Genomic DNA, 21176 nt, shown 5'->3' on the forward strand with positions numbered 1-21176 from the left:
CATTCAGCACACTTGAGTTGGCTGTTTGAGCAAAAGGAATAGTTGAGAAAATGGAAAGTATCTTTCTTGCGGTTGTTCTTGTCCACATTGATTTATGCCGCAGCGGGCACAGCAGTTTCCTTTACAGCTCTTTTGCTAAAGGAAAAAAGAAACAAAAGGAGAAGATAGTAAGACAGCGCAAAGAAAGACAAAAAGTTCAAATATATATAGTTTTGGTTTTGGGAGCTAAAACTTAATATCCTACCTTCTCATTACTTTTGAGATGATATTGTTGATCCATTTTGCTTCAGGGTTTACGCAAACTGTTTTGTTGTCCTTTTTGGTAATCCTGAAGAATTCAAAGAGATTTAATGAATAAAATGCGTGGGCAAATCTTTTTTCGAGAGCTCTGAGGTTTTGTTAGAACAGAGGAAATGTGCACCCCCGTGTCTGTGATCGAAGTGTAAAGGCAAAACATCATGACTCACAAGATCTCGATTTTGCGACAGTGTGCTCCTGGAGGCAGGATCTCAATCCTCTGGAACAGCCGAGGTGGGATTACGGCTGAGGTTGTGGTCAGACACTGACACTTGTAGTTGGCAAAGCCATCCATTGGGAATGCTGAAAGAGTTGGAAAATAGTACCATATTAAAATCATTTAATCAGAATCAAAGGCAGAATAAACGGCTAATTTGATTAAAAAATAATAATAATAATAATAAAGTACATTTGTATTAAATTGATATTCAAATCATATAAATATAACACAATAGATTTTAAAATGTAAAAAATTTAAATAAGACAATATTTTTTTCTATACTCTTACCGATGAGGGCTGTGAAGCAGCATACTGCAGCAGCTGCCAGCAGTAAATATGAGTGAGACATGTTGAGGTTGAGATCAGACGTGGAGTGAAGCAGGTCTAGGATGAGAGGCGTCTTCTGCCCAGTTTATATTGATGCTCAAAAGAGGAAGTGATAAAGAAGTGAAAGGGAAAAAAAAACATGCATATGAGTTGGAATTTTGCTGTCAGTGGAAAATAATTATTTAGCTTTACTCTAAGAGCAGATGGAAAGATAATACCGTAAACCTCATTCAAATTATGGCATTATGTATTCTTTTCAAGCTCTACATCCCCTATTATTTTTCGGGACTTTATGTTTCATAGCAATTTATGGCAACACCTAATTTTAGTGTTCTTGACATGTTACATGTACTTTCTGTAGGAATAACAGTAAATTATGCATAATGCAACAAACCCTAAACCAAACCCTATTCATAACCCTTCCTTATAGTAAGTACATGTTGTTAATTGATATTACTCAGTGCTTAAATGTAATTACACTTTAATTACAATGTAATTAACAAGGACACCTTGAAATATGCTGTAACCAAATTTACTTCTGAGTCTCATTAGTGGATTTTGGTGATAATTAACACATGACAAGGGACTCTTGTAGCCTATTAGTTTTTTCTAATATCAATTAGAATTCATCATACAAAGCCGATGTGTCAACAGAAGAATTATGTATAGCTTAAAATGATCTTCCATCCTACTGAATCGAATAAGATGAAAATAGCTCAATAATAAAATATAAACAATTAGGGTAGATACATACATTCCCCCAAACATTCTTCGGGGAGAAAGCACACAGCATCATTTTTAAAAAGCTGGTTCCTTTCATATTGCATGTTTCTTATCACAATTGTACAGTCTTAAAGTACTCTTTTATCTGCAAACTAGGACTTTCTCTGTTTCACTTCGGAAAATGGTTTCCATTCTCTTGAAAGGATTTGAAAATTAACTTTCAGTTTCATGTTTTCGTCCTTGAGGGAGACTAAAAGGTGATGTTGCCTCAACACCACAGAAACAAAGTGGCTTGACTAAACTCTCTCCCAGATATGATGTACACAAAAAATACTGTCATCTAACATTTGTGTTTTGAGGTCTGAGGTCTGATTTCACAGTGATAGGAAAAACATTTTTTTAGGCTGATGCATTATAATATTGTGATGTAAAATGTAAAAGTTCAAGCAGCATAATCTGATTCTCTTTCTCTATAGATTTAAACAGCAAATACGTCTGAAGCAGTAAAACATTTGATACGAACAATGTATTTACATATAGTATTTATATTAAAGTTAAATGGTTAATACAAATGGTAAAACTTTATTTTAAGGTGTTCGTGTTACAGTATACTTATACATTTAAGTACTGAGTAATAATTAAGTCACTTTTATTTATACAGCGCTTTTTACAATACCGATTGTTTCAAAGCTGCTTTACAGTGATAACAGGAAAATAATGCAACATAGACTGTACAGCAGTCTAGATGAAAATTGTTATTGTCCAGCTTAAGTAAGTTCAGTGTTGATCAATTTACGTTTTTCAAAAAAATCATTAGTTATTAATTTAGTTCATTTATCTAGAAAACAGTGATGTCATCGTCCAGCTCAGTTCAGTTCTCATACAATAGTGTCAATGCAGTCAGATTAATAATATTGTTGAATATGAAGTTTCCCCAACTAAGCAAGCCAGAGACGATAGTGGCAAAGAACCCACATCCATCAGGTGACAGAATATAGAAAAAACTTTGGGAGGTTTTCATTCAAAATATTTAATCAAGTTCCATCTGTCTGAAGATCGAATTTATCACGCCTTTATGGAGACGGGTTTGTTGAGGATCAGTACCACTGGCTGTCGTGTCAATGAGGCTTTCACAGGGGATAGTCTAATTGACACAATCTATGCTTACACTTCAGGGCTGTGTTGTGGTTGTGTCTAGGTGCAGGTCCTCCATCGGATCTGCAAACGGCCCGGTTCCGGCTGACTACAGGATAAACAGAGAGATTAATAGTAGCGTAGATGCTATTCTTCTTATGATGTGACAAGTACATTGAGTTTTATAGGAAATGTTCCCTGTTCCAGCTGACCTAGTTTATGCAGCCTAACAATCAATTAATTGATTTGAATAATATAAATTGATAATGTGTCATTGTCACAGTTATGTTTTAGTTTTCATGGACATTCAGTTTGTTTTCATTAGTCACATGTCTTCCTTTGTTCAGTTTTCCCACCACCTTTTAGTTGTCATGGCAATTCATTTGATCATCACAGGTCGGTGTTCATCATTATTTCCCTCATTTACCATGTATTTAAAGGGTTAGTTCACCCAAAAATGAAAATTCTGTCATTAATTACTTACCCTCATGTCGTTCGACACCCGTAAGACCTCCGTTCGTCTTCGGAACACAAATGAAGATATTTTAGTTGAAATCTGATGGCTCTGAAAGGCCTCCATTGGCACATTGCACGGTTCACTCTCAAGACCCTTAAAAGGTACTAAAGACGTCGTTACAAAGTCCATCTCACTACAGTGGTTCTAAAATAACTTTATGAATCGGCGAAAATAGTTTTTGTGCACAAAAAAACTCTGAATAACGACTTATATAGTGATGACGATTTCAAAACACGGCCTCATGAAGCTTCGAAGCGTTATGAATCAGTGAGTCGAATCATGATTCGGATCGCATGTCAAACCGCCAAACTGCTGAAATTTGGCGATCCAAACTGCTCATTCGACTCACTGTATATAAGTCGTTATTTAGGGTTTTTTTGTGCACAAAAACTATTCTCGCCGCTTCATAAAGTTATTTTATAACCACTGTAGTGAGATGGACTTTGTAACAACGTCTTTAGTACCTTTTAAGGGTCTTGAGAGTGAACCGTGCATTGTGCCAATGGACGCCTTTCAGAGCCATCAGATTTCAACTAAAATATCTTCATTTGTGTTCCGAAGACGAACGGAGGTCTTACGGGTGTCGAACGACATGAGGGTAAGTAATTAATGACAGAATTTTCATTTTTGGGTGAACTAACCCTTTAAGTTGCTGTCTGTTCACTCTTCAGTTGTCTGGTATTGTCTGTGCACGAGCAAACTGTTTAGTATGTTATATATATATATATACAGTGAGGAAAATAAGTATTTAATAAGTACACCCTGCTATTTTGCAAGTTCTCCCACTTGGAAATCATGGAGGGGTCTGAAATTGTCATCGTAGGTGCTTGTCCACTGTGAGAGACATAATCTAAAAAAAAAAAAAACAGAAATCACAATATATGATTTTTTTACTATTTATTTGTATGATACAGCTGCAAATAAGTATTTGAACACCTGTCTATCAGCTAGAATTCTGACCCTCAAAGACCTGTTAGTCTGTCTTTAAAATGTCCACCTCCACTCCATTTATTATCTTAAATTAGATGCACCTGTTTGAGGTCATTAGCTGCATAAAGACACCTGTCCACCCCATACAATCAGTAAGAATCATACTACTAACATGGCCAAGACCAAAGAGCTGTCCAAAGACACTAGAGACAAAATTGTACTCCTCCACAAGGCTGTAAAAGGGCTACGGGAGATTGCCAAGCAGCTTGGTGAAAAAAGGTCCACTGTTGGAGCAATCATTAGAAAATGGAAGAAGCTAAAAATGACTCAATCTCCCTCGGACTGGGTCTCCATGCAAGATCTCACCTCGTGGGGTCTCAATGATCCTAAGAAAGGTGAGAAATCAGCCCAGAACTACACGGGAGGAGCTGGTCAATGACCTGAAAAGAGTTGGGACCACCGTTTCCAAGGTTACTGTTGGTAATACACTAAGACGTCATGGTTTAAAATCATGCATGGCACGGAAGGTTCCCCTGCTTAAACCAGCACATGTCCAGGCCCGTCTTAAGTTTGCCAATGACCATTTGGATGATCCAGAGGAGTCATGGGAGAAAGTCATGTGGTCAGATGAGACCAAAATAGAACTTTTTGGTCATAATTCCCAGAGGTGGTAAGTAATGAAGTAAAAATACTTTGTTACATTACTTAAGTATTTTTTTCGGGGATCTGTACTTTACTTGAGTATGTTTTATTTGCATCTACTTTCACTCTTACTCCACTACAATATTAAAGCCAAAGTTTACTTTTTACTCCAATACATTTCCCCATGCCCGCTCCAAGTATTTATTACACTTGCTTTCCAAACCAACAAAAAAACTTGGGTACAGGAGAGAATCAAGCTAGTAAGCTGGTTCTCCCCGCATGCTGTCAATCGGTCATGGATGATCCAGTCGGGGCTAGACTTGGAAAAGCTGACTAGGTTTGCCACATTAACGTTAGCTCAGTGTTTCCCAAACTTTTTTCTTTCACGGCACACTATGAAAGCATCTGTAACACTTTACAATACGTGTGCACTACTATGCATTAATTCATGCTTAACTAATGCACAGATGATCATGAGTTAATGTGTGACTCATGAAGAACTAAATCATTTATTAATGATCACTGCATCAGCAACTAATGAACATTATATATGATTAATATGTTAAGTAATACATGCATTTCTATTAATTAAATTTTAAGTTCAACCCCTATACTGTGTTAAGGTGCATCATTGTCTCTTATGATTGCAAATCTAACAAATTCTTAATTGCAGTATCTAATCTTATAATTTGTTCAATTAAAGCATTGCATATCACTCCCAAAACAATTGATCTGCTTAATTATTGATATTTACAGTTAATTTGAATATTTACTTTTTACTTTCGGTACTTGAGTATGTTTTCAATTGGATACTTTGTACTTTTACTCAAGTGATGTTTAAATGGAGGACTTTCTACTTTTACTGGAGTCATTTTTTATTTAGGTATATATATACTTTTACTCGAGTATAACTTTTGAGTACTTTTACCACCCCTGATAATTCCACTAAACATGTTTGGAGGAAGAAGAATGATGAGTACCATCCCAAGAACACCATCCCTACTGTGAAGCATGGGGGTGGTAGCATCATGCTTTGGGAGTGTTTTTCTGCACATGGGACAGGGCGACTGCACTGTATTAAGGAGAGGATGACCGGGGCCATGTATTGCGAGATTTTGGGGAACAACTTCCTTCCCTCAGTTAGAGCATTGAAGATGGGTCGAGGCTGGGTCTTCCAACATGACAATGACCCGAAGCACACAGCCAGGACAACCAAGGAGTGGCTCTGTAAGAAGCATATCAAGGTTCTGGCGTGGCCTAGCCAGTCTCCAGACCTAAACCCAATAGAGAATGTTTGGAGGGAGCTCAAACTCCGTGTTTCTCAGCGACAGGCCAGAAACCTGACTGATCTAGAGAAGATCTGTGTGGAGGAGTGGGCCAAAATCCCTCCTGCAGTGTGTGCAAACCTGGTGAAAAACTACAGGAAACGTTTGACCTCTGTAATTGCAAACAAAGGCTACTGTACCAAATATTAACATTAACAGTTCAAATACTTATTTGCAGCTGTATCATACAAATAAATAGTTAAAAAAGCATACATTGTGATTTAAGGTTTTTTTTTATTTTTTTTTATTATGTCTCTCACAGTGGACATGCACCTACGATGACAATTTCGGACCCCTCCATGATTTCTAAGTGGGAGAACTTGCAAAATAGCAGGGTGTTCAAATACTTATTTTCCTCACTGTATATATATATAATTTTTTATTTATTTTTTGTTATCTATTAAACTTTTGTAGTATATTCTCATCATCTTCGTCTTCATTGAATTAAACGTTACAGTCATGTTTATGCCAGGTTAAAGAGATGTGTTTTTAGTCTAGATTTAAACTGACAGAATGTGTCTGCTTCCCGAACAATGATAGGAAGACTGTTCCAGAGTTTAGGTGCATAGGAAAAGGATTGACTGCCTGCAGTTGATTTTCAACTGAGATTGCAATAAACGTGAAGGACTATAATGTGTTAAAGGGTTAGTTCACCCAAAAATTAAAATTAGACCATGATACTCACCCTCAAGTCATCCTAGGTGTATATGACATTATTCTTTCAAACGAATAAAAGTTATATTAAAAATGTCCTGGCTCTTCAAAGCTTTATAATGGCAGTGAATGGTTGTGTCTTTTTTAAAGTCCATAAAAAGTGCATCTATCCATCATATAACTGCTCCACACGGCTCCGGGGGGTTAATAAAGGCCTTCTGAAGCGAAGTGGCACATGTGTGTAAGAAAAATATCCATATTTAAAACTTTGTAGACTAAAATAACTCGTGATATAAGATATAAGAGAAATGGCGATATAAGAGAAATGGCGATATAAGAGAAATGGCTATATAAGAGAAGAGGGGCTTGAGTTTGTTGCCCAGCCCTATCCGGGAGAGGTGTCAAAGCGTGCGATGCTCCTGTACATCGTGTCAGGGGTTGTGCAAATTCATCACGCCTTTATGGAGACGGGTTTGACTTGTAGCACAAGTCAACTTGCGTTCCTCTGAACGCTGACCGCCAGAAGCTAGTTATTTTAGTCTATAAAATTTTAAATATGGATATTTTTTTTACACAAATGCGCCACTTCACTTTAGAAGGCCTTTATTAACCCCCCGCAGAGCCATGTGGAGCAGTTATATGATGGATAGATGCACTTTTATGGACTTCAAAAATGACAACCATTCACTGCCATTATAATGCTTGGAAGAGCCAGAACATTTTTAATATAACTCTGATTATCTTCATCTGAAAGAAGAATGTCATATACACCTAGGATGACTTGAGGGTGAGTAACTGGTCTAATTTTTATTTTTGGGTAAACTAACCCTTTCAGAGCTCGGTCAAGTACTCGGGAGCTAAACCATTTAGTTTTTTTTAAGATGGGAATTTTATTTAATACTGCATTCTAATGTGTATGGAAATTTTGCTGAAGCTTGTGTAGTAAAATAGTTTGACAAACACAACTGCCTTGTTGAACAGACAGAAATTGCAAAATAAGGGAACAGAAAATGCTGCCTTTGTCGAGCTAAAGATTTAGTCTATTTTCAGACTGCCCAGCTCTGAGCAAGTGCTGGCTTGGGTATTTCTTTACCTTACCGTAAAGGAAGAAGCACCAGGAACCCCGCATCAAAAAGCTCTGCCTGCATCAAAATTCATGGGTCAGCAAGACAAATGTTCGTAAACCTCAAAAAAAAATTAAAAAAAAATAAACTTCCAGGAATGGTTGAAAACAAAACGGTTCGGAAGTGGCAAGCAATGGGTCCAGATATAAACCGTTTGAACAATGGAGGAATCTGAAAGCAGTCTTAATATTAAAATTGGAGCAGTTTGCAAAAGAAAAGTAGGCTAAACTGCCAGAAGAGAGATTTAAGAACATCATTGGTTTCTATATGATGCACATAATTACAGTTATATTGTTTAAAAGCTCTGTTATTTAATTAAATGCAAAAAAAAACTGTCCATCCCATTTTAGGATTTCAGTTTGTAATAAACAAAGATTCAGTTTTTTTTTTCTGGTGTTCTATGAAACAAAGAAATGGGAATATGAAAAGATGTTTTCATTTCAGTATTCTGTGTGCCATTTTTAGCAAAAATAAATAAATAACGCAAAAGTGCCATACTGTATGCTCTCTTTTGGTTTGTTTCATTGTGACCTAGTTTTCTAGGCTGAATCCGAAACTGGCCCCTATACCCTCAAATAGGGCATTTTTTGAAGGGACAGCCATTTGTGGTGTCCGAAACCATGCATAGTGGACATAATCAAGTGCACTCATTCTATCCCACATTACACCGCAATAACGAGTGTACAGCTGATGTACACTCAACAGCTGTCTGAATTTGCTTACTCATTTTCATTTACTCATTCAAGTGAACTGTATTAGTGGACTAACGTAGGGAATAGTGATTGAGGGTTTATGGGGTGATTTCAGATTCAGCCCAAGTGTGTTCCCCTGATTAATTATTCCGTTCACCTGTCGTTAATTTACTCATTAGCCTGTGTATACTCCCTCGCTGCGTCCCAATTCGTTTATACTACAACTTAAAAGTATGTACTCTTTTCTTGTGTGAAGAAAAAAGTACATACTTTTGAGTGTGTTGCAGAAAAGTATGCAAGCTTTGGGACATATGGCTACTACTTTGTCATCTTTAATGGACAGCTCTGTCGCTTAGTTACATGCATCTTGTCACTGTTTAAACTGCCCTGTCAATTATCTTATCACAGTTAAATCCACCACATTCAATTTAATTTAAAGGGGTACTTCAGTGCTGGGAAGATGAATGTGTATTTAAATGTGTAATTATTTTTGAATTTGGTGCCTTCTAGACCGAGAAAAGACAGAACATGTATTTTTGTCTCATGTGGATGAAAGACAACAACTCCCAGAATGCACTTGCTTCGCTGCCCTACGAGGCCACTCCCAAAGCCACAGCTACTGGTTATCACTTGCCCACCGCGGCACCGCCCCCAACGTCGTTTTGATATTAGTAATAAAATAATTTTGTTCAGTTAGAGAACAGACACTACAATTAAAAAATGAACGTGTCTTTTCAATAAAGTGTGAGTGAGCCGAACGAAAGTCACGACAAAAATGCAGCAGGAGTCAGATTTCATTCATCACAAGAGCGAAGAGCTGAGCAGAGCTGAGGTATAAGCGCGGCAGTCATTATCAGCGCGTGTCCAGTCTGGCGCATTTCAGATCGCATATGGAAGCTTAACTTTCATAGGAATTCATTGAAAAGTTGAAACACTCACTTTGCTCCGCACCGCTCCGTTATTAATGCCCGATCCGAGCAGCCATGCGCATTTACATTCTGTGAGTGAGATCCAACCCCTATGGGCGAGTTGATAACATGGGGAACAGCTCCTTCTACTGGCTGTAGTCTGTAGCTTCTGGACAAAAAATCCTCTGATGGCGAAAATGGCGATTTTTGCGTCATCTGAGGATTTTTTCCAGAAATAAAGTGCATAATTCTCTCGTCTCAGGGTGATATGAGGGGGGAAAGTGCAATAATTAGAATATACTACACTGAAAAAAAATGATTATGGCCTGATTAAATTAAGCATAATTAATTTGTGCTCGTTTAAATAATTTAAATTTCGTTTTTTGATTTAAATTTAAAAAAATGATTTGGTTCTATGGGACTTGCATATGTTTTTGTTTAAATTGAGATAAAATAAATTGATTGCAACCACTTACGATAAAAAAATTGAGTAAATTCAACGAATCATTTTTTTCAGTGTACCAGGTTTCTGCTGATACAAAGCTTAATGCTAAATCGCTTAAGTAAGCCTTTAATTTCCAATCGTATCGGAGAGAAATGTAGTAGCACGTTGATCTGCCTTTCGTGGGTCTTTAATGCAGAGACTCTCCTCATGTGTTTGCAATTTAAATTTAATGATGCATTTAAAAGTTAATGGCTAAACGTATATCATTACAAAAGTTCACAATGCTGTTGCAGATAAAATATAATGTGGATAATATTAAATAAATATATTTTCACCAATTTAGATACTGATAATTATTCACTCAAACCCCTTTATCTAAACCTCTCTGCTTAAGTATCAGACTTGCCCATCCATCAAGTTTTTTTTAAAACACTTTATCTGTGTTTGTAGTTCTAATCGAATCCTCGTCCAACTCGCAATGGGTTGTGGGCAATATCAGCCATTAAGGTGTGCATCAATCTGCACTTTGAATTCTAACCGGAAATAGTAGACCATTGGGGTTTCCTTGGAATGCTAATTTCAACATACTACGATTTGGGACGTACTAATTCTATTTTCGAATACTATTTAAGAAGGATAATATGCAAATTGGGACCGCCTGTTTTGTTCAGTTTTTTGTCCGGTCTCATCTTGGTTAAATGGATGTGTTTCCTATGTTTTCCCGTTAATTTTTGGATTCATGACTTTTTTGATTGCGTTATTTGTCTTTGTGCGCTTACTTATTGTCAGCCACCCGTGACATTTTCCTTTGGCTATAATTGTATGAGGTGTTTTTTCAAGTATAGGATACTCTGCAGGATATAATAGGAGTTACTAGACCAGTGGGCGAGGCCATAAAGAGGGCGTTTTTCACTGCGTTACCTGATTTGTCCACGTCACAGTGTGGGTAGGGTTTAGGGGTGGGGTCGGGTGAAGGGGATAATTTTCATAGCATGTTTTCATTGCATTACTGTTTTTTTCCTTATTTGTCAAAGGTGACCTTTACAGTAATCTTTTTGCCTACCTGTTTATAAGCCTACATGAACCAAGAAAATAAATATCCTCTCGTATATATTTTAGAAGGTCTCAAAGAGAGCTTTGATCTGGTTTTGTTTACTTCAAAAGGAACATGTGTTTTTTGGGTGCATCATGTTAAACCTTGTCATTTCTGTAATATTTTGTAAAAATATACTGTATGACAAAATGACTTCATACAAATGTAAAAATGGTTTTTTTTAACTGTGTGTGTGCGTGCGTGCGTGAGTGTGTGTGTGTGTGTGTGTGTGTGTGTCATAGTGTCAACACATCTCTCACCTTCAGTAAAAACACATAAACACTCCAGTGTAAAAGCATCCATGTTCCAGCATGGCAATGGTAACTTTGATGCTTTCTCACATCTGTCTGCTAACACACCAGATGTGACTGTGGTTAATGAGGAGCTCAGTGAGGTGTTCATTCTGGAGGTGGCATGCACCTTTGACTCTAGCATGGAGGAAGCCTTTATGACCAAGGTCATTAAATACCAGCCGCTCTTAAACACCATCTCAGAGATCGGTTATCGGGGCAGACTACTGGTGTTCATATTCGGCAGCTTAGGACACACACATAGGCTGGTGGTAAGAGGGCTTCAACAACTTGGGATGCCCAAAAAGAGGGCCAAACGGCTGGCGAAGTACTGTGCCCTGTCTGCTATCATAGGCAGCCGCCACATATGGAGGAGACGCTGCTACTTATACCCATAACCCCTGAGAGATGTGAAGATCTGTGTGTGCCACTGGGCCATGATTTTGTACATGTAATTTGACTGCACCTATAATGTTTATGTCCCTGTAAATCATTTCTTTCAAGTGGACTTAAATAAATTGTTAAAATGTGTGTCATTGTTGGAGTTTTTCTGAAAGTCATGAATATTTTAATCAGATCTCAAATGATTGTCTACTTGAAAAGAATTTTGAGGTGGAAATTACATTTTAACTATAATTTTCACCGTCATTTTAGAACTAGATTTTGTAGGCTATGCAAAACTTACAATAAATTGATTATCTTGATTTTTCATCACAACTCAAATGTCATGTCATGCTTGTCATTGACACACCTGTCTTAAAAAAAACTTTTGAAAAACTGTGGGAGAAATGTAATTTTTGAAAGGAAAATAAATAATTTTCATCAAACAAATAAAAGGCAATAAATACAAGGTATCGAAAGAAAGAAAGAAAGAAAGAAAGAATCAACATCCTGTAAACAGAATTGCAAAGTGTTTTATATAGGGTTATACCAAGAAACGTCTCGGTTACGTATGTAACCCTCGTTCCCTGAGGAGGGAACGGAGACGTACGTCAGTGACTGACGAATGGGGGTTTCGCCTAGAAGCCAATTACCTTCGAGGTGTTTAACAGCGCCCAATGGCGTGCCAATGCCATGGGCATGCGGAATTTGCATGCGTAACTCCGCCCCACCGTGTGGGTATATAAGGAAGTACGCTGGCAACATCGCATTATATGTATCTGCTGCGGAGCCAAGATCTGAACTCCGCGTTCCAGCAGCACAGCTGACGTGGCTGAGGAACGTACGTCTCCGTTCCCTCCTCAGGGAACGAGGGTTACATACGTAACCGAGACGTTCCCTTTCGTTCAGTCACTCCGACGTACGTCAGTGACTGACGAATGGGGGTTCCAATATAACCGCGCCACTCAGCTGTCGTCCAGTGCCCTGCGTAAGTGTGAGATCCCGCCACTTAAGGCCGTAGGACTCCCACTTATCACAGGATTACCAAGGTACACTGGGAAGCATATCCCAGTGAGGGAATGCCAAAGATGCCTACCCGTGGGGAGGACTTAGAGAGTACACATATGACCCGCTGCGGGCTGCATATGGGAAACTCTAGGGTACCAGCCGAAGGTGGATTTTTAACCCTAGGGGTGGCAGGGGCTTGCCAAGGGAAAGACACCTGCTCACTGAGGAGGCTTACGGTGGAAATACTCGTGTGGGGGTCGCCGGAGGGAACCATGCACACGGGGCACCTGGCCGGACATGAGGGTCTGGGCTCGAAAGGGCAGACTGAACTGATGTCGGCGTCGACAGTGCTGGAGGACCTCAGGGCTCCCGGGGAGCTCACCTGAGGAGAATATCGCACGTATCCAGTCCGTGGAGTGGAGTGGCGAGCAAGCGAAGACACCTAGAGCCTGGTCCTTTACCGGCCCCTCGGGGGGGCGAGTACATAGTCGGACACTGGCTCCACTCGGAGATTGTAGAATCTGGCGAATGTGTTGGGTGTCGCCCAGCCTGCAGCTCTGCAGATGTCTGTTAGCGAGGCGCCATGCGCTAGAGCCCAAGAGGAGGCCACACTCCGGGTGGAGTGTGCCCTCACACCAAGGGGACATGGTCGACCTTGCTGCTGGTAAGCCAAAACAATGGTGTCCACTATCCAGTGAGACAACCTCTGCTTTGAGAGAGCTCTTCTCTTCCGCTCTCCACCATAATAGACAAAGAGCTGGTCTGAGGTCCTGAAACACTGCGTCATGTCTACGTAAGCGCGGAGAGCGCGTACTGAACAGAGCAATGCCAAGGCTGGGTCTGCCTCCTCCAAAGGCTGCACTTGCAGGTTCACTACCTGATCTCTGAAGGGAGTGGTAGGAACCTTGGGCACATATCCAGGCCGGGGTCTCAGGATCACGTGAGAGTTAGCCGGCCCGAATTCTAGGCACGCTTCGTCAACCGAAAATGCCTGCAGGTCCCCGACCCTCTTGAGAGAGACCAATGCGGTCAGCAGAGCCGTCTTCATCGACAGAAACTTAATATCGGCCGACCGCAAGGCTCAAAGGGAGGCCTCTGCAGAGCACTTAAGACTACTGAGAGGTCCCAAGAGGGAACGAGAGGAGAGAGAGGAGGATTCAGTCTCCTCGCCCCCCTCAGGAACCTGATGATCAGGTCGTGCTGACTTACCTTTTTGTCTCCCAGGAGGTTGTGATGGGCAGATATTGCAGCCACATACACTTTCAGGGGGGAGGGAGACAGCCTTCGCTCCAGCCCCTCTTGGAGAAACTCAAGCACGGACCCGATCGGGCATTTCCAGGGGTCTTCTTGGCGGGAAGAGCACCAGGTGACGAAGAGGTTCCACTTCAACGCATAGAGGTGTCGTGTAGACTCTGCCCTAGCGGAAGTGATGGTGGCGGTCTGAGAACCAGGTCTGGCCGTGCCAATACGGGGCGACCAACATGACCTGCTCCTTGTCCTCCCTGATCTTGCACAGTACTCGTGCGAGAAGGCTCACTGGGGGAAACGCATATAAGCGTAGGCCCTGGGGCCAGCTGTGCGCCAGTGCATCCGTGCCGAGCATGCCCTCGGTCAGGGAATAGTACAGGCTGCAGTGGGAAGAGTCGTGGGAGGCAAACAGATCTACCTGTGCGTCGCCGAACTGTTCCCAAATCAGCTGGACCGTCTGGGGATGGAGTCTCCATTCTCCAGGAAGTGGCTGAATCCGTGAGAGCTCGTCGGCTGCACGGTTCAGTTCTCCCGGGATGTGGATAGCACGAAGGGACCTCAGGTGCTTCTGACTCCATAAAACGAGATGGCGGGCGAGTTGAGACATACGGCGGGAGCGTAGACCGCCCTGGTGGTTGATGTACGCTACAGTGGCCGTGTTGTCTGTCCGGACAAGTACGTGTTGACCCCTCAGCAACGCTCGGAAGCGGTGCAGGGCGATCCGTACTGCCAGCAACTCGAGGCAATTGACATGCAGAAGGCGCTGGGGTCCTGTCCAGGAGCCCGCGGCTGCTTGTCCATTGCACATGGCACCCCAGCCCGTGGAGGAGGCATCCGTTGATACAACAACATGCCTGGAAACTCGTTCTAAGGACACGCCGGTCCGTAGAAAACTGAGGTTCGACCACGGAGTGAGTGTCTGTAAGCAGGCCCAGGTTATTTGAACCCGGAGCGTGCCAGACCGCCATGCCCATCTCGGGACTCGATCGCAAAGCCAGTGCTGAAGCGGTCTCATATGTAGCAATCCGAGCGGTGTCACCGCGGCTGCAGATGCCATATGCCCCAGGAGCCTCTGAAAGTGTTTCAGTGGAACCGCACTCTTGCTCTCGATTTGACGGAGGCAAGTCAGCAGAGACTGCGCGCGCTCGCTCGTAAGCTGCGCGCACATGGCGACCGAGTCGATCTCCATACCGAGAAAAGAGATCCTCTGCACGGGGCAGAGTTTGCTCTTCTCCCAGTTGACCCGAAGACCCAGACAGGCTAAGTGGTGGAGAACCAGATCTCTGTGTTCGCAAACCTGCTCTCGAGAGTGACTCATTATGAGCCAGTCGTCGAGGTAGTTCAGGATGCGAACCCCGTGCTGCCCCGTGCTGCGGTTAACGGCTGCGTCCTGACAGAGGAGACCAGGGAAGGACGCGCGTTCCACTGGGGTCTGCTCTGCCAGGAGGCTGGCGACAGAGAGGGGTGCGAGTGGCGGGACCCGTGGGTGGCGCACACCGTCATCACCGGTCTCTGGGTCCTCAGAGACAGGAACATGAGTTCTTCCCAAGTGCTGCTAGCCCGGGGGCCAGCAGCGGAAGGATTTTCCCCCGGCCCTCCACCGGGGGAAGGAGAGGCCCTGCTACCATCCCCTGGGAAGAACTGGAACCCATCTCTGAGTTGTCCACCTCCAGCCTGGCGTTTAACCAGGCTGTAGAGCGGACTGGGCGTCATCCTGCAACCACCTCCACGGCGCGGCCCAGGTGAAGGCTGCTGCTGGGCCGGGCGGGAGGGGGGAGGGCGCCCTCGGCGGTAAGCGGGCTGAGGCGACTGAGCCGGTGGCTGGTGCAGCAGCTGGCCGCCGGGGCAGTACGTGTTACAGCCTCAGTCTGCTTTCGGGCGGCCGAGAACCGTTGGGCGCGGTTCCCAGCCGTACCGCCGAAGAGGCCAGACTGGGATATGGGCGAGTTGAGGAGGCGGGCCCGCTCAACGTCCTCCACATCACCAGGTAAGGCCAGGTGTTCTCCCGGACCACAGCTGTGGACATCGCCCGACCCAGGGAGCGTGTGGCCACCTTCACCGCCCGGGGGGCGGGATCAGTTGCGGCACGCAGCTCATTGAAGAGCCCTGGGTCGGCTCCACCCTTGTGCATGTGCAAAGGGGCGGCGGCCTGCCCGTAGCTCTGCAGGACCACGCCACCGAAGTAGACGAGCCCACAGGCTTTGGGAGGGTGCTTAGGACAGCCACACCACGCCACGTCAAAGCCCTCTGTGGACACCGTAGTGCGCAACAGAGAGTTCAACAGTGGGGGAGAGGGGGCCCCAGTGTACCCTTAGGCCGCAGCCCCATCAAGGGCAGAGAAGGCGGAGGAGGCCACCAAACGATCACGGGAAGCACGGGGACTTCCGGGACCGCGTGATCTCCTCATGCACCTCGGGAGCGAAAGGCATTGGGGGCGGGGCCCAACAGCTGTCGGGTTCCGCCCCCAAAAACCAATCGCACAACCACGAGCACTCGCGACTGGGCAGAGTTCCACACCAGCGCGAGACTCGTGATAACATGACTGTCAACTTTAGGTCGGATCAGGCAGCGCTGACACACCCGGAGGCGGAGCACAACCTAATCGTCATCCCCAAAGGACTCCAGCCCACCTTGGGATGCGGCGATCGACATCTCACTGCTATCCGGAGCGTGAACTGAACGAACGAGGGATCAGAGACGGGCCGCTGTTTCAGTCCAACACTCGCGGGAAGCGATGTGCGAGAGGGGGCGTGGCCCGAGGAATGATCGTCAGGGTTCTTAATACCACGGCACCGCCCTCAGGTCACCCTGGCCACCAGCCAAAGTACCACCTCTCTCGGAGACGGTAGATTGGGGTGTGGCAGAGGGGACTCTCTCTCCTCACGGAGATCACTGAGTCCCCGCAGTGGGAACATGACACATCCACAAACACTGCCCGAACGTGCTGAAGCCCAAACACATCGAGCAGTGAATGTGCCCATAGCAACGGAGATCGATCGCACCCGGAAATGCACGGGCGAACTGTCTTGAAAAAGACGTGCCACGCGCAAGCTCTTTTTATGAGAGGAAAGCTCTGCAGAAGTGCCGAAGCGCCCAGGGAAACACACACACAGCTGTTGCAAATCACTGCACAGATCAGCAGGCAGGCAGCATGAGATCGCTGGAACGCGCCGTAGATCCAACGCCTCTGGAAAGCTTGTTCGTCTCGAAGGCTGACAAAGACTCAGTAGCAGGCTTGAAGGAGTGAAGAGATACTTTTGGCTCCAAAGCAGAAACATAATGCGATGTTGCCAGCGTACTTCCTTATATACTCACACGGTGGGGCGGAGTTACGCATGCAAATTCCGCATCCCCATGGCATTGGCACGCCATTGGGCGCTGTTAAACACCTCGAAGGTAATTGGCTTCTAGGCGAAACCCCCATTCGTCAGTCACTGACGTACGTCGGAGTGACTGAACGAAAGGGAACTAATTTTGCTTACTTCTTCACTGATTCGGAGTATTGCTTGCCACCTCTATCTTCACTAAAGTTACTGCAAGCTCATCTTCACTTTTCTGTTCCTCTTTATCATAAGATAATTAACCCTTTTTATGAATATTGGGTGGAAATATTTAGTTTTGCATTATTAAAACAAGGGTTCTCTCAACTGGAACCTAGCATACTTTCAAGGGGCTGCATTATGACTTAATAAAGGTTATAGGCTATTCAAAATGAAAGTTTCTAATGTTTTTAGGGGGGAAACACTATTTCCGCATGCCTTAATATAGCCTATGTAATTTTCCCTATAATATAGAGTTGTTACGTCTGGAACATGTATTCATTCAGTCACTGTGCTGTGCATCAACCTGCATTTACATAATAATCGCAAAACATTTTTTCCATAGCTATTCAGAATGGTAAACAGCAATTTGACATTCAGCCACTTGATCAAAACATTATCCACAAAATCCACAGCACGAACTGAGTGGTTTAAAAAGTTCATCAATAGACTATGTGTGTGGGTAGTAGTACGTATGTCGTCTACACAATGCGTTAAGGCTTTTGTTCCACTTTCCGAATCCGATCAAGAAACAGATGCAGCAAAGCTTCAAGGACTCGCGCTGATATTTAGCACGTGGGGGCGCTTGAGTGGATTCTGACCGCACGAGACTCTCATTTCTACTGTAGGTATGACTCATTATTCACATAGGCCTATTACTCATCGGGAACCCTAATAAATGAAAATACTTTTTCGAGATTACTTATCCTATAGCTGTTTCCCTACTCCCCCATTGCTGATGTCATCATAATGAGATACAGACTGTTATGTATCATTTCATTTAGTGCAACCCAAATAAAGAGTCTTTTACAGCTTGTGAATTACTTTGTCGCTCTTTTCACAGGAAGATAGCCACACGTCACTGGTTTTTCAGGACTGTATTACACTGACGTTTACATGTAACAAACAGCACTTTTATATTGAAAATACAGCCCTCATCCTAAATTGTTATGATTGTTCACAGGGGAAAAATATGACAGAAAATAACTTTTTTTATATATATAATTTAAGTGTCCTGGTTTGTCTAAATACAATTTTCTAATGTAACATGTTTTTCATATAGGGGAGAGCGTGGCACAACCTAACACTTTTTTGATTTTCTCAGTTTGTGTAAATCCACTTGGGGTTCAGAGTATTTATTTTTCCCCACATTCATTTCACACATGTACAATTATGTGGTTTTGTTTAGCCTACAGTGTATACTTTTTTTCTTGTTTTAAGATGCCTCACAGTCAGCATGCCACATGTTGAGTGGCACAATGTAACATGACCAAATGACTGCTTAATGACTGCTTATCTAATCTAATAAAAAATAATAATAAAACAAAAACATCCAAGACAAACTAAAATATTTTGTCAATTAAATACAATTATTAACTTTTTCAAATAAAATAATGGCATTTTTTAATAATTAAAAAAATAAACACATTTTTTGTTTGTTGAGTTTGACAACAAACACTGCAAAACACAACTATGCAGAATAGTTCAAAACATAATAATAATAATAATTAATAATTTCTGAACATTGACCCTCCGTCATTATTCACCATTTCTCGTGGTTTCTCAAAAGAATTCATAAAAGTATAGAATATAATAGCATAGTTCTTCATTGCAACGCAGTGTGACAACATGCCCTACCTGCGCAACTGGGATCTAAACCCGGCTCATGTCTTCTGCTGGTTATATCAACATTAAAGATCTATCTCAACTGTTAAATAACAGATATAAGATTAAAATAATATCAGATCTATTGTCTAATTTTAAATAAACACAAACAACAGAGATGAAAAATTAACTTCAGTAGGAAATGTGCTTGGTTAAATAAATCTTCAGTGATATCTTCCAAAGATTTTGGTGCAATTTTTTCTGCATATAGTATTGATGGCATCTGGTAAATACATTTACATTTTATTTACAATAAAGTTTTGTGTATTCCTGTTGGTGTGGAAAGTTTTAAACCATATGTGTTACAACTAACCCCGCATTAGGTTGAGCCCCACTCACCCCTAATTTCATTTGATAAGAAATTAAACTAAAGATTTCCACAGGAACAAAGATTCAGAAGTAGATTGACTGGTTTTTAACCCCTTTTTGGCTTTAGGTTCAATTTCAGCTTTTCTGAGACATGTTATCTTTGTTACCAGAAGTGCCTCATTCTGGACCTGACCACATATATTGCATTTGTCTTTGTCTTGTAGGCTATGAAATATATACCTGAAATAAAAACCTCTGTCTATCTTCTGCCCTGAATCACTACTGCAAACTGAAAACCTGAATGGTCTTTAGTTTTTCACTGCCATCTACTGGTCTAATATGGCAGTGGTGGTTGCCTTCAAAAATCCTTATTTCTTTCTTAGACAAACTGTCTTAATTCACATTGTAATGTATAATGAACAATTTAGGGTTGGGAGCACATGCCATTGGCAAATTTTTGCTCACTCTTACTCTTACTTTTCCATTTCCACAAATGTGTCACAGACTTAGAATCTTCTTTAACACCCTGGATATCATTATTATATCTTGTTTGAAGTCAGACAATGTGATTAATTTATTTACAGTTTTTCTCCATTGGTTTGGCTCATTTCTTGAAACAGAAATTACATTCTCAAAATTGTAAGATCATTTGGCAAAACAGTCTTACAGTTCATCCTAACACTATAGCTCACTTGCAAAAGCTAATATCTCTCCCAAAACTGTTCACTCATGCTTCAGAACTAAATTCCTTTCCCATATAAATAGTCAGTGCCACGAAAATGGCAAAGATCCTTCTCAATTGCTTTGGCTCATTTCTTGAAACAGACCGGACGTTCTCAACACTCTTGCCAAAATAACGTGGATGGTTCAGCACAACACCATGGTTCACCTGCAAAAGCTCATACCTCTCCCAAAACAGTTCACTCATGTGTCAAAACTAAATTTCCTTCTCATTTAAACAGTCAGTGCCCCCAAAATGCTTCGTCCCTTTGGCATTGTGTAAGCACTGCAAGTCAAAATGTTTAGATGTTTTGTCACTATGGCAGAGGACTATTGAAATATTCCTCATGTCCACCTTTCAGTCTTAGCCCAGTCCTTCATTTTTGTCTAGCTAACAGAATACAATTGTGAAAAAAACTGAAAAAAAGACATAGGATTTTAGGGTAAGAGTAGCCTCCAAGGTTTGACATCACTCATACTGCCAAGGAAAATTGTAACCATTATCATTCACACACATAAAGTAACTTCCATACATCAGAGTAAAAAGAAAATGTATACAGCATAATATACTGTAATATAACACACAAACAAAAAAACAATGAAAATTACCGCCCTCACCCTCCTGGCCATCCACACGCTGCTGTTCTCAATCTTACTGTAAACACTTGTAATATTGTACAATTTCTACTTTTCTAATTATATAATCTGGATTTGATTTTTTTCCAGAGATATTGTTAGAGTAAAGTAGATGAATATATTGACCAAACAGTACACACAAGACCAGTACTGCATATTGATGAAAATATTTATTTCTCTCCACATTTGTAAAAACATTCAATTCATTCATGCATTTTCAAAGGTTTGTTTTTCATATCTGCTGAGGTTGGGCTGAAGTCTCTGTCCAGCCTCTCTCAATGTCAACCCATGGGTACTCAGTAGAATCGCATCTGATAAATTTGGTCCCCGTCTTCTTTAGCCACATCCT

The 21176-nt window shown here is 42.0% G+C and overlaps 1 protein-coding gene across 1 annotated transcript; it reads right to left on the minus strand.

Annotated features, from left to right (window-relative positions):
• Nucleotides 1-18: 18 nt before the first annotated feature.
• cxcl13 (chemokine (C-X-C motif) ligand 13) lies at nt 19-592 on the minus strand (the record flags this gene model as incomplete). The annotated part of the gene is made up of 3 exons (XM_079815684.1): nt 19-135; nt 245-328; nt 468-592. The coding sequence occupies 3 exons, from the start codon at nt 590-592 to the stop codon at nt 93-95; spliced, it is 252 nt and encodes an 83-aa protein (XP_079671810.1). The 3' UTR covers nt 19-92.
• Between the last annotated feature and the right edge of the window lie 20584 nt (nt 593-21176).

This window comes from Gobio gobio (assembly GCF_949357685.1).
Source record: "Gobio gobio genome assembly, chromosome: 4".
In the NCBI taxonomy this organism is placed as follows: Eukaryota; Metazoa; Chordata; class Actinopteri; order Cypriniformes; family Gobionidae; genus Gobio; species Gobio gobio.